At 43.3% G+C, this 15,689-nt stretch overlaps 2 protein-coding genes and 1 pseudogene across 2 annotated transcripts; all 3 read right to left on the bottom strand.

The window, feature by feature from the left end:
- Positions 1-208: 208 nt before the first annotated feature.
- LOC147978962 (uncharacterized) lies at positions 209-1,032 on the bottom strand. Its single transcript, XM_087516692.1, has 3 exons — positions 1,007-1,032; positions 567-747; positions 209-484 (listed from the first exon to the last, which is right to left on the bottom strand). The coding sequence occupies exons 1-3, from the start codon at positions 1,030-1,032 to the stop codon at positions 209-211; spliced, it is 483 nt and encodes a 160-aa protein (XP_087372818.1).
- A 2,712-nt stretch (positions 1,033-3,744) lies between these two features.
- LOC125546739 (uncharacterized) lies at positions 3,745-6,973 on the bottom strand. Its single transcript, XM_087514963.1, has 9 exons — positions 6,798-6,973; positions 6,679-6,700; positions 6,505-6,591; positions 6,353-6,418; positions 5,847-5,960; positions 5,280-5,600; positions 5,087-5,197; positions 4,915-4,983; positions 3,745-4,155 (listed from the first exon to the last, which is right to left on the bottom strand). Exons 1-9 carry the CDS (start codon positions 6,971-6,973, stop codon positions 4,033-4,035), a joined length of 1,089 nt encoding a protein of 362 aa, XP_087371089.1. The 3' UTR covers positions 3,745-4,032.
- A 164-nt stretch (positions 6,974-7,137) lies between these two features.
- On the bottom strand, positions 7,138-8,380 carry LOC147978961 (uncharacterized; annotated as a pseudogene).
- Between the last annotated feature and the right edge of the window lie 7,309 nt (positions 8,381-15,689).

The following is a 15,689-nucleotide window of genomic DNA, read 5'->3' as shown; positions in this document are numbered from 1 at the left end:
GAACCGTTTGCAAAGGTCCATGACCATCTGTTCTATTTTTATTTTTGCCTGTAATTTATTATTCTAATTGGAAATTTTGAAATACGAAACGTGCAATTCAAATTCTCAGCACAATGGTTCAACAACGAATCCATAAATAAAATTGCCAGTACAATATGTTTAGTAATTACAGGATTAGGCAGCAATTAACTATGACGAACCACAATATTTAAAGGCGGTAAAGGTGAAGAGACAAGTGTAAATCATTTTGACTGCCGACGGTGTTGAAGAAGAGGAATGCCCATAATGTGCCTTCCTGCATGCCATAGGCACGAACCACTTTTGTCCAACCCCTTGTGATGATCGCCCGCCCATCCTCCACCGCCTTCAGGAAGACTTCTAGAGCATTATCATGGTAGCATGAATTATATACTTTAACCTTAGTTGCCTCCACTCCGGTCATGTAGTTTGCAAGGTAATCATCAGTAAATAGCTTCAGAAACCACTGAAAAGAGAAAAATATCAGATACTGAGGTCTAATAGAGTAACTTGTTGTGGGCAAGGGGAAAAGGAAACACATTACTTACCATCCTAAAGTTCACTGTTGTCTTCGACAAAGTGTAAATAAAGAGCTTAATTCCAATCACCCATTTCTTTCGCCTAACAATCTTTCTTAGTTTCCTCACTTGACGCTTGTTCATGAATATCTCATTGCCCCATGCACAAAAGGGATCGAAGCGTGGATCAGTACCCCTCATATATGTACCGACAAGCAACCAGTAAATGTTAGAAGGTAAACTGAGATTGCACAAATGATGTAAAATACAACTACCTATGTTCCTAAGTACAAGTATTTTTTTTGAGATTTCAATATGAACTACATACGGATGTATATAGAATTATAGATATAGTTTTGATTAGAATCTAGATTCACTCATTTTGCTCCTTATGTAGTCTATATTGGAATCTCTAAAAATACTTATATTTAGGAATAGATGGTGTATAAGACATGGGATGCATCTAACCTCGATGGCAAACAACAACATCGCCCATTGTAGCCCTGTGTAAGCACATGGAAAGCCAATGTTAAGTACAACAGGGTTAACATCCACCAAAAATAGCAAATGGTAATAAAACGGCAGCATCTGTAGTGATATCTTCATTTCGAAAGAGTAGCACGGTAGCAAAGGGACGGATTAAAAATGGATACAACTATTAATTACAACAGGTTTAACAACATCCTAATTCATGTTTTGTAAGTTTGTATCCATTGAAATACAACTCTTTAAAAATGATACAACTGTTAATTGCAACAGGCTTAATAGACATTGAAACTGGTACTGATAAAAATGCAATTGGCATAGTTAAACATCACAAGGCAGGTGCTGCCAGAGCAGAGAATGGCCCAGATGTCTATAAAAAGGTAGGTAAAGTAGCAAAAACGTGTTAGGCATGTTTACTAGAACATGCTTAATACATCGACCGTACAGAACATAGCCATTAATTGCAACTAGTATTGGTAAGATTGAACTGGTGAGTACATACTTGGTAAGTCCTGAGAGGTAGTTACTGGGGCACTTCATCTTGGCCAGAGCTCGCCCAAAGTTAGCGACGGCGGAGGCGAGCTATTCCTCCGGGTCGAAGCATGGATCAGTGCCACTGACATGTGTACCTACAGGCAACGAGTAAATGGGTAGAAGTTAAACTGCAATTGCACAAATTATGTGAAATACTGTAAGACATGGGATGTAGCTCACCTCGACGGCAAACAAGAGCATCGGCTGTTATGACCCTGCGTAAGTACATGGGCAAGCATGTTAAGTTCAACAGGGTTAGCATCCACTAAAAATAGCAAAAGGGCAGCATAGTGATATCCTGAGTCATGTATTGTATGTTCGTTGCTGGTATTGGTGAAACTGAGCTGGACACGGTAATATTTGAACATCACACAGTGTGTAGTACTGAAATAAACAAGGCACGAACATGCTTAATACATCAACCATACAAATCATAGCCGTTGCAAGTGGTATTGGTAAGATTTAGGTGGTCGGATCTTACCTGTTAAGTCCCGGGGGGTAGTCGTTGGGGGACTTCATCTGGGCCAGAGCCTGCACCATGTCGGTGGTGGCGACGGAGGCGAGGTGTTCCTCCGGGTCAACATGCACAGCGGCCATCGCGCCATGGACGGAGGCGGGGGGGGGGGGATTTGGAGGCATGAGGATGTTTTGTAGGCGCCATTTAAGCAATCTAGTCGGGGACGTGATAGAGATCAGTGGGTTAACTGACTGGATCTGAGCAGAACGTAGATGTGGTTGAAGTTGTGGTTGCAGCGGCGGTTTGAGATGCCGGTAGGGGGAGGTGTGAGGGAGGGGGGATACTGAGGGGAAGGGGATGTGGTTGGAGGAATAAATTCTGAAATTGCGCGCCTAATGAAAATTTTGGTGCGAAATTTGAAACTTGGGTGGGGGAAACACACAACATAGACGAAGCGCGTAAAATACTCGTGTGTGAGAAAAAAGAAAGTTGGCAGATCCCATCTAAAAAAATGTACACGTGTACTTGATTTTTTCAGTCAATGGTACACCTGGTTTATTAGGAAATATTGCACAGGTAATTGACTTATGGGCCATTAACGTAAAAAACGCAGACGGGTACGACATACAAACCATGTGTTTTGTGATCTTCTAATGATTAACGCAAGAAAACGCACACAGGCACACATGCTAATCAGCGCTCAAAGCCCTCAAAGGATGCTCTTACCGACATTGTACGTTAATACTACAAACTTAAAGTACTACTTGTAATTTTCTCTAATACTACAAACTTAAACTACTTCTCACATGCTTCCATTAGGGCATGTTGGCCAGATGTCGGTGTTCTCCTTCCCGGCCTTGTAGGCGGCAGGCCACCGTGCTTCGATCTCCGCCAAGCCCTCCTCACCACGGCGTGCGACCTCTTTTTTCTTGTGGCGGCGGGACTCTCTTTTCTTGTCTGCTTTCTGCCTTTTCCGCTCCTTCTGTGCAGCTTTGGACGCCTCTAGATCCACTACCCATTTAGCCATGGCAGCCTCAGAGTCTACCCATGTAACTGTCTGGCCGCCGACGGCGATGAACTCGGCATAGCGAGATGCCATCGCTTCCTTACCGTGTGTGCGGTCGCGGGCGGCGAGGAACGCGGCACAGCGGGATGCCATCGCTTCCTTACCACTTACTGTGCACCGCGGTGCCATGGACGACGCCTGGAGAGAGCTCTGGGACGGAGGGGCCAGGCAGCCGTACAGTGCGGTGGTATTCAAGAGCTCAACCACAAACGACAACAGAAATTTGGCTTCCCTTACAATTTTGATCATTCATTCACTACTAGAAATCCACATTTTACCTAGAGTCATATACCGTAGGTAAAATAGGAAAAACCATAGCGAAAGACTTTACCTTGGGCTTGCCCTAGGTAAAGAACCCTAGGTATAGTATAGTCGGTAAAGACCCCTTCCCCTAGGGTGTATCCAGCAAGCTCTAGGGAAAATTTCTTTACCTAGAGGCACAAGCCCTAGGGAAAGATTTCCATATGTATGTTGCAATCCACGTGGATAGGTTGTTTACCTACAGCCAGGCCCTAGGGAAAGATTGTGGGGCCCTTTCGTGCCACATCACCATACTTTCCCTAGAGTTACATACTGTAAGGAAACACATTCCCCATATGTAGACATAATTCAAACGTGTAATTTAAATTTGAATTCATAACCAATAATTCAAAATGGAGCCATAATTATAAAATGAAAATAACATCAAATAATTAGTGTATATATATAGATATAGATAGACACCAATCGTCACATGCATACAGTAGATGCCAAGACATCACCAGCCATCACATGTTTGACCAAAAAATAGGCTTGCTAGCTAGAGTTTGCTACATCTAACTGATTAAGCATCTCAATTAGCACGTACACACTTATGTAGGTCAACTAGAGTTTCCTACATTACACAGCATGTACTAGCATGTTAACTATACATTCACCAAAATATTACTCCACGCACTGTACATCCAAGAACATCAAGGAACCAACTGACTGCTCAATAGCGATAGGCTTAGTGCACCGGTTCCAGACTGACTGAAAAATCCCCCAAACATCCCTTCATCGTCTACAGCAGGAACACTTGCAACAGTAACATGTTCCTGAAAAGAAAGATTCGCAAATTCTCAAAAGCTGGAACATGACAATAAGAACTTATTAGAGGAACTACATGCAACTCTATGTTCCAATGAAAATTAGTGAGTTACATCAAGTCGACAAAGTCTAAACAGAATTTCCTATTTCCAGTAATTAGAACAAAGGCATGCAAAATCTGGTATAAATTTTGGCAGCATAACAACTATAAATTGGACAATTGGACAAAAAATATATTATGATCCCTCCAACGTCCTCACACAGCCCCATTAATCATCATTAATCCCAAATGATCCAGCACCACACAGTCTAGCATCACACATCACATGAGCATGCATATTGTCACAAGTATGTGAATAGGTATCTCTCAACTTATCCATACACACATAAGCAATGCAACTACACATGCTGCATCATTTTGAATCAGTTCGCTGGTTGTTTTGGTACAAATAAATGAGACCAAAGACTATACTGAAGGAAGGAAAAACATTTACTACCAACAATAGCCATGTGAAACTATTATTTGCACACAGAAACAACAATATGTACTCCTATGTTTGAAGCACCCTATGGTGCATTGCATTCGTGTTTTAGCCCAATCAAGAAATTATACTACAAACAGCTGTAACATTCTCTTCTGAAAAGGAAAGAAGGCAAACATGCATTGTTCAATATACCCCTCTTACTAAGTTATTTAACCCTAGAAGGTCACAACAAACAGACCATTACTATTTATATCATTTGAGATCAGTTTGAGAAATACATACATTAATAGAGCTAGGATTTGTTTCTTGTTGAGCACACAAAGCTGGCGATTCTTCGCTATTTTCTAGAATCTGCAAAACAAGAGCCAGGTTTTAAAAGTAACCCTTATCATGCTTTAAATGTATTAATGTGTGTGTGTGTGTGTGTGTTTGCTTGAGATGGATGATTACATACTTGGATGGTAGATTGTTGCGTTGATCCAGGAGGAGAAAGCGAACGAAAAGGAGGTGGAACCGCCAACAGTGGTATTTCTCCAATAGGCACTCCTTGCTTAGTTGCCAAAGTCTGCAAAAAAAGAAAATTCACATAGTGGTTACTTTCTAATGCTAGCAAATTAATTGATAAACATGGAATGTATAACCAGCACCTGAAGAAACTTTTGTATCTCATTGCAGTGCTTGTACATCCCAACACCCCATGACAAGACATTGTTGGCATAAGCCTCTGCTTTTCGAGTCTTCTCGGACTCCTTTTGACGCACATCTTCAATTTCTTCAGCTCGATGACGCTTCAAGGCTGCTGAAGATGTACCAGTAGCTCTCACCTCAGAAATGACCTCGATGTCATTGACAATGCCATTAAATAGAGACCATGTACCATGTGGCTTCCCATTAGAGCAATCATAAAGTGCCTTAGAACTAACATCATTTTTCAGGATATCATAGTCCTCTCCATTTAACTCTTTAGCCTATTCTGTGTAAAGTGCGAACTCAAGAAGAAAACAAAGGTACACAAAGGTTTAGGAATTTCAAATAATTGTGTAAATCTCCTATTACACAATTGCACAAGTGGCCAGACAAATTGACATACAAATTGGACAAACAAGTTGACATGCAAATACACTAAATTCAGACCAGACTTCATAAGGATGTGTTTGGTTTGAGAAAAAGATATATATTGGCATTATTCCATGGTATTGCTAAAAAACACATACCAAACATTTAGTTGCTTCTGGTGTGTTGAGAATTATAGGTTTGGTCTTGTCCAATCCTCTATGTGTATGCACCCAAGCCTGAATCTGGTTAACATCTTCCCCGGTTTGTTCGGACTGCATTACACAAGATTCAAGACATGTAAGATATTTATAATTCTTCATATGATAAGTGATAATAAAGGAAACTACTAAGTTTAGTTGATAACCATTTTTTGACTTATAGTAGTCATCGAGTTGGAACCACCCTTGTGAGGCTTGAACTTTGAGCTGCAACGATTGGCACGGTATTTCTTTGATTTTGCAATCCACTCTTCACTGCACCACTCATCCACTACAACAACCCAAGCTTCTTTTCCTAACCAACCTTGTCTTTGCACCAAATACTGAGCTCTATCCAAATAGTGTTGCCCAACAAGCTTGTCATTCATGTTAGTGTTCTCAGTTTTTCGAAAATGATCAATTATGGCTTGGATTCTTGCATAGTAAAATATACTTGGCAAAAGTGCCTTGCAACATCTTCGAACATGTTGCTTTGCCTTCTCTGAGTATGCATCTTCATACTTGTACCTTAGCTGCAATGAGAATTGATAGATGGTTTAATATAAATAAGAGCAAATTACCTTGGTCAACAAAAGAGAGCAATTTAAATAGTTAATACCCAAAAAGCATCTTCAATTTTGTCTGCAACAGAATGACCATTCGTGTCTTTCACCGCATGATAATGCTCCCACTCCGTTGCAACCACCTTCCCACCATCATAATCCAGAATAACGGGATGGTTACTTTTCAGAAGGCATGTCAATACACTTGATGGTCTTCTGCCCTTTCAAACGACAGGAATGTCCTTCCAATGCCTACAAAGAAGGAAGTTGTAAATACAAAAAACAAGTATTAGAAAAGGAAAACATATTGCAGAACAAGAAAGTACTTATACTAAATAATAAGACTTACGTCTTGCCAATAGGTCGAATGATTGGACAATCTTCATTATTTGGAATGGCAGGAGGAAGATCTGAAACTCCTCTTATGTACCCATCATAAGTGCCATCAGCAGCAGTAGTGTTTCGAGCAGCATGCGCTGGTTTGATCGCTACAACAAGTCGAGATGCTTTTATTCCAATTGTCATCCTGTAATGTGTGATTCTTGAAACAAATAAGATAAAGATAGCAAAGAACAGTTTACAACCAACAAGACAATCATGATAAACATAACGATAGCAAATAGATAAGTGTTTCTTGCCAAGTCTTCAACTACCCAAATTACAAACAATGATAATAAATAGAAAATGGGCTAGAAATCATCATCATCTTCAATTTCCTCAATGATCACTTCATCATAGTCTTCATCCTCGGTAACTTGTTCCTGAATCCTTTCACCACCCAAATCATGTCTGTTGCTAATATGTGACAATTCGGTTGGATCAACCACCTCATATGAACCACGTATTGTTAAGTTGTCAAGTTGTGATCCTACTTGTACAATGAAATCATTGGCATCTAAACTATTCTCTTGGAACACATCTGCATTAGTGGGTGTTGTTGTTGTGTAGTCATCATCTGTGGGAGTTTCTAGACTGCCTAGAGGTGGTACTCTGTAAGCAACTTGCCAATCAAGAAGACTTGCAACCGAAGTGCAAGCATATGGAACATAATAGACTAAGCTCACTTGGCTGGCAATAGCAAAACACGAGGTTTGGGTGAACTCATGGAGTGGGTGAACTCATGCATCTATTTTCAGGAGTGGCATTTTCAAACTAGCTAAGATACACTTGCACTCATACAAGCTTGATGGCATTTTATTGCCTTGTGGGAGTGTATCTTGCCAAAGTTTCAGTAAACTATTTATGCAGTCCCCTTAAAAATTGTATTGTGACTTAATTCCCATCAAGCTTGTAACAGTAGCAAAGCGCGAGGTTTGGGTGAACTCATGGAGTGGGTCTCTAACAGCTGACAACATGGCATAAAAAGCTTTGGCATCTGGTGCTGGCTCCTCGTCTACATTATCGACATGCATTGCATCCCCAAAGTCACACAACATGTGCTCTAAGCAAACAGTGTTGACAGACTCCACTCTATCTACATGAACATGATGCTCCCCATGTGCAGTCCATCTAAAGTAGTTGGGCATGAAACCCCAATGACAAAGATGAGAGGTCATCAATTTTTTTGTTCTTCTACTACCATTGCGACATTTTGAGCAAGGACAAGAAACTCCAAACTTGGCAGTACGGACACCCTCAAAAACATGGTTCACAAAAGCATTTGTATTGCGTATCCACTCATCAGAATGCCTTCCATTATCCTTCCACCCACTATACATCCAGCTACGTTGAGCATCCAAAGACATGGTTTGGTTTTCTACTTAAATCTGAAATAAAAATGAATTGCTACGATCACAAGTCGCATCCCAACAAAAAATGAATGCATCATACACACTAAAATAGAAAACCACTCATCACCAACAAAAAATAACCCCACATTCCCACATCATACAAGTGAATAATGCATTAATCAACATAGTTTTTATGGAAAGAAGAAATCATAATACCTACTTGATTTAGCAATGCATTTCTTCTCTGTTGATTCGATGCCATGAGCAGGGAACTTTTCTTCAAGCAAACAACACCCGACACTTGTTAGTTTCTAAAAAAATGTAGAAAACCAATGAAGAATATTAGAGGACTTCCATTTATTCATAACATAAAACAAAGACTAGGGTGGAAAAGCCCAACAATTGCGGCTACTAGCTTTCATATGGATAACTAAACAACAATGGTAAAACACACACGCAATTTTGTGTAGATAACTACAGCAATCGAAAAAATGCAGTAATCTGACCACTGTTAACATGAGCATATATAGTAATTAATGAAGCTATTGTTTCTGTCATTCGTGCAATTACAGTAGCTATGAACAAATTTAACAGATAAACTACATGAAACATTTCCTGTTCACTGTGTTTAGTGTCTGCATTCTGACCACAATTTACATGGTTGAATGGTTCATTCATGTGTTCGTGCATCTCCATATCAATAAGTTCTTCTATTTCTTCTTTTGCTAGAAATTTCTTTTATTCCTAGGACCTTTCATACACCTTTTAACCAAGATGTTTAAACTGAAAACCCCACCTGCTGGAGAAGATACTGAACATCGTCCACATGTACTGAATAGCGCACCACCTACTACTTCCTTCAGATGCTAAAACCAAAACAACAGTTTCAGAATTTTGCTAGACATACACAAGTACAACTATCTAAGCCAGCAATCAAACATCTTTCTAAACTAGGGGGGAAGAGAGATAGAGACAACCTTTTGGACCGAAGCAGCTGCGTACAACAGAGCAGACCGGGTGCTCGTCCAATCAGCGGGGGCATCACCGTCACCACATCCAAAGGGCTACCAGTCAGCAGAGTTAAGGGCATCACAGATGCGGTCACCACGAGAAGCACGACTCCGTCACCCCGGCCGGCGTGGCCATGGCCGCCACGCCCGTTGTGAATGTCACCGATCCAGTACAGGGGGAAGAAGGGGCACGACGGAGGGGGGCGGGCCGGGGTGCAGCGGAGCGGGGTGGGCCGGGGCGCAGCGGCGTGGGGCGAAGTAGGTCGCGGCGGCACGGGGCGGAGCAGGTCGCGGCGGCGCGGGGCGGGCGGGGATAGAAGAGGGGATTTTTTTAGTCTGGCAGCGCTTGGGGTATGGGTGAAGCGTGAAGGAGGGACCTAGCCAAATAAATTCCTGTACGCACCCTTTTTTCCTTCCTTTTTTGACTGACCAGTGGGCCCAACTTGTGCGAGGGGAAAAACCTGGCGCGCTGTGTCAATAAAGGAGTGCGGGAGGCAACCTACGTGGCCACATCGAGGGCATCTCTTCGGTCTTTTTTGGCTTTGATGGTACGTACGTGGCACCACCCTAGGGAAAGTTTAGTTTCTAATTTTTTTTGGCTGGAAAGACATCTTTCCCTAGAGGGTCCTGTTCATTTCTTTTCTATCCCTTGAGTTAGCTAATGAGCTCAAGGTAAAGAGGTTGGCTCTAGGTAAAATATGGATTTCTAGTAGTGATTATCGCACACGGTTCATCTCCGTCGCTTCCGGAAACAGTGTGGGCTGAGCCTATTGTGTGTTGCGTTATGATTGGCCGGAACCACAGCCACGCGGATCGCGTGTGTGCACCGTTGGATGCACCGCAATCGAACGACAATCCATGTCCCTCATATCACACCAGTGCACCTGGAGCTGGATTGGATTTATATGCGCTAAATGCCTAGAAAATGCACATAATCCCCTAAATATGGTAAATGAGCCCAGAAAAATGCAAAATTTGAACACGGTGATTTGCAGGGTGTATGTTCGTCGTAGAAAAAAACTCCAGGGCAAAGAACATAGAAAATTTGGATTCCCCTTTAATCATGAGGATTTCCCTTTCGAAAGCATGGAACTTCCTCGGTGATGGTTCAGTTTATGAAGGGCGTGCATGACAACATAAGCCAAACCTTCTCAAATTTTTACCAAGGCATGATGAGGTCATACCATGGCACCATGCCAGGCGTCATGTTTTTTAAGCATTTATTTCATTTTTTCTATAGTTGAAAACCTAACAAACAAACATTTATGGTTGACTATTGCCACACATTTCATCGAAATATCTATCCATTCCTTGTAAAAGGCATGAGAATTTACTAAATGGCACGAGCATGGTTTTCTAGGCCGTTCTTGTGGACCCTTTCATGCATCGATTGTTTGAACTTGAATTATGTGCATTAATGCCTAGGAAATGCACATAATCCCCTAAATATGGCAAATGAACCCGGAAAAGTGCCAAATTTGAACACGGTGATTTACAGGTTGTATGCTCATCATAGAAAAAAACTCGTGGACAAAGGACAAAGGAAATTTGGATCTCCTTCAATCTTGGTGATTTCCCCCTCGAAACCATGAAACTTCCGCGGTGATGGTTCGATTTATGAAAGGCGTGCATCACGACATAAGGAAAACATTCTCCAATTTTTACCAGGGCATGGTGAGTCCATACCATGGCACCACGCCAGGCGTCAAGTTTTCCAACCATGTGTTTCATTTTTTGTATAGTTGTTAACCGAGTAAAAGACGCATTTATGGTTGACTATTGCCACACATTTCCTTGAAATATCTGCCCATTCCTTGTAAAAGGCATGAGAATGTGCTAAATAACACGAGCATGGTTTTCCAGACCGTTCTTGTGCACCTTTTGATGCACCAATTTTTCGAATTTGAATTATGTCCATTAATGCCTAGAAAATGCACATAGTCCCCTAAATATGGTAAATGAGCCCGAGAAAATGTCAAATTTGAACATGTTGCATTTGAGGCGGTATGTTGATCATTGAAAAAAACTGAATGACAAACTCGTACGGAAATTAGGATTCCCGTTCAATCTTGGGGATTTTCCCTCTCGAAAGCATGGAACTTCCTCAGTGATGGTTCGATTTATGAAGGGCGTGCATGATGACATAAGCCAAACCTTCTCAAATTTTTACCAGGGCATGGTGAGGTCATACCATGGCACCATGCCAGGCGTCATGTTTTTTAAGCATTTATTTCATTTTTTCTATAGTTGAAAACCCAACAAACAGACATTTGTGGTTGACTATTGCCACACATTTCATCGAAATATATGTCCATTCCTTGTAAAAGGCATGAGAATTTACTAAATGGAACAAGCATGGGTTTCTAGGCCGTTCTTGTGGACCCTTTCATGCATCGATTGTTTGAACTTGAATTATGCGCATTAATGCCTAGGAAATGCACATAATCCCCTAAATATGGCAAATGAACCTGGAAAAGTGCCAAATTTGAACACGGTGATTTGCAGGTTGTATGCTCATCATAGAAAAAACTCATGGACAAAGGACAAAGGAAATTTGGACCCCCCCTTCAATCTTGGTGATTTCCCCCTCGAAACCATGAAACTTCCTCGGATGATGTTTCGTTTTATGAAAGGCGCGCATCACGACATAAGGTAAACATTCTCCAATTTTTACCAGGACATGGTGAGGCCATACCATGGCACCACACCAGGCGTCATGTTTTCCAACCATGTGTTTCATTTTTTGTATAACACGAGCATGGTTTTCCAGACTGTTCTTGTGCACCTTTTCATGCACCGATTGTTCGAATTTGCATTATGTGCATAATTAATGCCTAGAAAATGCACACAATCCCCTAAATATGGTAAATGAGTTCAGAAAAATGTCAAATTTGAACATGTTTCATTTGAGGCGGTATGTTGATCATTGGAAAAAAACTAAATGACAAACTAAGATGGAAATTTGGATTCCCCTTCAATCTTGGTGATTTCCCTCTCGAAAGCATTGAACTTCCTTAGTGATGGTTTGATTTATGAAGGGTGTGCATGACGACATAAATCAAACCTTCTCAGCTTTTAACCAGGGCACAGTGAGGCCATACCATGGCACCATGCCAGCCGTCATGTTTTTCAAGCACATATTTCATTGTTCAATAGTTGATAACCCAGTAAATGACGCGTTTGTGGTTGACTATTGCCACACATTCCAATGAAATCTCTACCCATTCCTTGTAAAAGGCTTGAGAAATTACTAAATACCACGAGTATGGTTTTTCCAGACCGTTCTTGTGCACCTTTCATGCACCAATTGTTTGAATTTGAATTACATGCATTAATGCTTACAAAATGCACATAATCCCCTAAATATTGTAAACAAACCCGGAAAAGTGTCAAACTTGAACATGGTGATTAGCAGGGTTTATGTTCATCGTAGAAAAAAACTTATGGATGAAGGACAAAGGAAATTTGGATTCCCATTCAATCTCGGTGATTTACTATCGCACACGATTCATCTCCGTTGCCTCTGCGAACCGTGTGTGTTCACTCACACATGCAAAAGGAAAAGAAAACCCTCGCCCACTTCGTCCCCACTCACTCGCCGCGGACTCCTCCGCAACTGTGCACCCTAAGCTCGACGGCTGTTGGCGGCGGGCGTAGGTCGCGCTCCAAACGACACCGGATTTCGCCTCCACCACTTTCCGCCGCCTATCTGCACCAACATTCCAGACTCTGGTCGACTGGGGTTTTCTGCGGGATTGGGCCGGGGATTTTTCTCATGGAGAAGGTAATCAACTTACTTAGCGAAATATTCAGTCATCTCTTATCGCAGTCCGTCCGTCGCTGTTAATCAACCGGCAGAAACCGCCGTGGAATCATTTTTGTTCTAGCTGATTCGTGGGTGTTCATTCATGTGTGCACAGTGCGAGCACAAATCGGGCAACTGTGGTCGTGGCCAGTCGGAAACGAAGTTCTATCTCACCTTTCTGGATGACTTCAGGGAACGCTCGGTATGTTCAATCTCAACCTACCACGGTCGGCATGGCCTAAATCTGTGAACATATACTGTCTGTTGCTACATTATCTATATATTTGCATCAAATCTTTGTTACATTATCTGTTTTTAATTCTATATTTTTGTACTTTGCTTGCATCTATATATGGATATGTTCTATCAGTTACTCCCATATTTGCATCTTGCTCGGTTATTTCAATATATCTAATTTACGATCTTAATTTTCATTTCAAGCAGTACATCCCTTGCTTTGCAAGAACAGGAGTAGAAGGAAATCTTGGGCTTTACTTTGCTGTTGACTCCTAGGATGTTATATTGACAACACAACATGGATTTACAATGATGGTTAGCGTAAAACTTGATAAAGATGGTCACTCCTATTTTAATGCGGACCTTTGGATAAAAATGTCTAAGTGTTATGAACTGAAAGCTGGCAATAAAATTCTAGTGCATGCACCACAGCCTGGTCTAATTAACATGGATGTTTACTTCCCCAACATCATCAGTCGATCAAAGTCTGATCGAGGTTAGTGTCCTTTAAACTTTCTCCATGATGTCATATTACTATTTAAGCAACCAATTGATCACTATTTAAGCAACCAATTGTGATATCATATTCTGACTCCGTTCCTAGGCAGTAACAAATTCTGTTTACCAATTTATGGGCACTATATATTCTTCTGCCATGTTCTGAATATATAATACCTTTCCACCTTTTAAGCAGGATATGTTGGATGCATAGTGAATGATCTGTATGTTACTAAGTGTCGGTGGGAAACGACACCTATGGGGTCACTAGGATCCCTTCTACGGTTGGCGGGCGCGGGGTTGTGCAAAGAGCGGGTCTGGCGGTCAGCACACAAATCATTTACCCAGGTTCGGGCCGCGGAGACGCGTAAAACCCTAGTCCTGCTTCGATGTATATTTAGGTGTTCTTGTGTTCTTGAACTAGCTGCAGTGGCTCTTTAGTCCAAAAGATCTGAATCCCCCTCCAGTACGCCTTGGGCCTCCTTTTATAGAAAAAAGGGGTCACCACAGTGGCACACAAGAGGTGGAAAGGTGTACAGGGGCTGAGCCTATCCCTTGGCACCGTCGGACAAACACATTTAATGTGCTGCCGACGTGCCCCTCTTGCTTTATTGGGGACGACAAAGAAGCTCGTCCCAGCTGTCGTCACCTTGCCTGGCTCTGACGCGCGTCCAAGCTGACAAGGCGTTGTAGCGCCACGATGGTTGGCTGCTGGGCTGGCGCGGTCGTGGAGCCTTCACGAAGATCTGCATGCCACCACGCAGGTGCTTGCTGAGTTGGTGTAGAGGCCGTGAGTTGCCACGCAGATTCCTGCTCAGCTGGTCGAGCTGGCAGCTGTATGGGAGCGGCGGTGGAATCTTGGCGGACTCGGGCCTGGCTGCAGCCTCGCAGGCGTCCTCGGCAAGGGTCTTGCCGAGGGCCCGGCAAGGGTCTCGCTGCGGCACCGCGGTCGTCCCGTGGATTTCCTTGGCAAGGATCTTGCCAAGGGTCGTCGTCTTCTGGTCTCCATCTGATCTTGTGTGTTTATGATCTCTACAAAGATATACATGCAACCACGGAGGTGCCTCCCGAGCCTTGGTTCCAATATGGCGTGGGAACCCCTTGGGCTCAAGGGTGGCGCGCTCTGCTGGCGTCAGGCAAGTTGCCCTGCCAAGGATCTTGCCGAGGATGCGAAAGCCACCCTGGCAAGAGTCTTGCCGGGGGAGTCCACCTCGCCCTCTTTCTCTCTTTGCGTCTCTGGTCTTGGTGTTGCTCTGGTCGTCTTGTGCTCTGGCATCCCTCCTCTGCCTTGCTTAGTGTGGGCGTGGGCACGGCTCTGACTGCCCATGCACAAATAAAGGGGTGCAAAAGGTGAGCCCCTACTTTTGTACGCCGATAGGAGCCCCCGGGCCTGGGCCACACATAAGTGCTACGCATTGTTGGGCTAGGCCCAGAATGGTGCGTGGGCAGATGGGGCGCATTTTTACCGCAGTAATTTCCCCGTCCGCTATGCTTCCCCATGACCCACGTTGAACGCGCGATGTGGAGGGTCATGCGTGACGTGGGTGTCGTGCGTGGGGCGGTTTCCGCACGCATGCATCACATCATGGTAAAGAGGCGGCCCGCGCCTTCCCTGTAAAAAGGAACAACCGCGGGCGTGCTGCTCATTTACCCTCTGTGTCTTCTCCAATCTCGAAACCGCCATCCCCTCCTTCTTCCTCCTCAAGCCTTCGCTCTCGCTCGCTGCCGCCGCATTTTTGCTGCCCTTTCTCCTCCACCTCTTGCAACCGCCATGGCACCCAAAACCAGCAAGAGCAAAGGAGTGGCCAGGGACGCCGGGGGGACGGAGCTGCCGGAGAGCGAGTCGGCGGCGCGGCGGACACATCACGCCTACTTCCCCTCGACGGTCAACGCGGTCCACCTCCGGGACAACTTCAGGCCCCTGTGGGGGTGCAAGACGGGGGGAGAGACGAAGGGGCATC

Source organism: Triticum urartu, chromosome 3A (genome assembly GCF_056163025.1).
Source record: "Triticum urartu cultivar PI428250 chromosome 3A, HENAU_Tu73, whole genome shotgun sequence".
Classification (NCBI taxonomy): Eukaryota; Viridiplantae; Streptophyta; class Magnoliopsida; order Poales; family Poaceae; genus Triticum; species Triticum urartu.
The sequence above is the reverse complement of the archived record's forward strand: the minus strand, read 5'-3'. Positions and strand labels throughout refer to the sequence as shown.

Bases quoted from the DNA above. Each gene is read 5' to 3' on its own strand.
- LOC147978962 (XM_087516692.1), bottom strand. From the start codon at position 1,032: ATGGGCGATGTTGTTGTTTGCCATCG. The intron at 748-1,006 runs AGGTTAGATGCA...CTGGTTGCTTGT, and splicing joins GATGTTGTTGTTTGCCATCG to CGGTACATATATGAGGGGTA. The intron at 485-566 runs GTAAGTAATGTG...TTCTCTTTTCAG, and splicing joins CAACAGTGAACTTTAGGATG to TGGTTTCTGAAGCTATTTAC.
- LOC125546739 (XM_087514963.1), bottom strand. From the start codon at position 6,973: ATGACAATTGGAATAAAAGCATCTCGACTTGTTGTAGCGATCAAACCA. The intron at 5,961-6,352 runs GCACTTTTGCCA...TGTGTAATGCAG, and splicing joins ATGTTCGAAGATGTTGCAAG to TCCGAACAAACCGGGGAAGA. The intron at 5,198-5,279 runs GTGCTGGTTATA...CTTTTTTTGCAG, and splicing joins AGATACAAAAGTTTCTTCAG to ACTTTGGCAACTAAGCAAGG.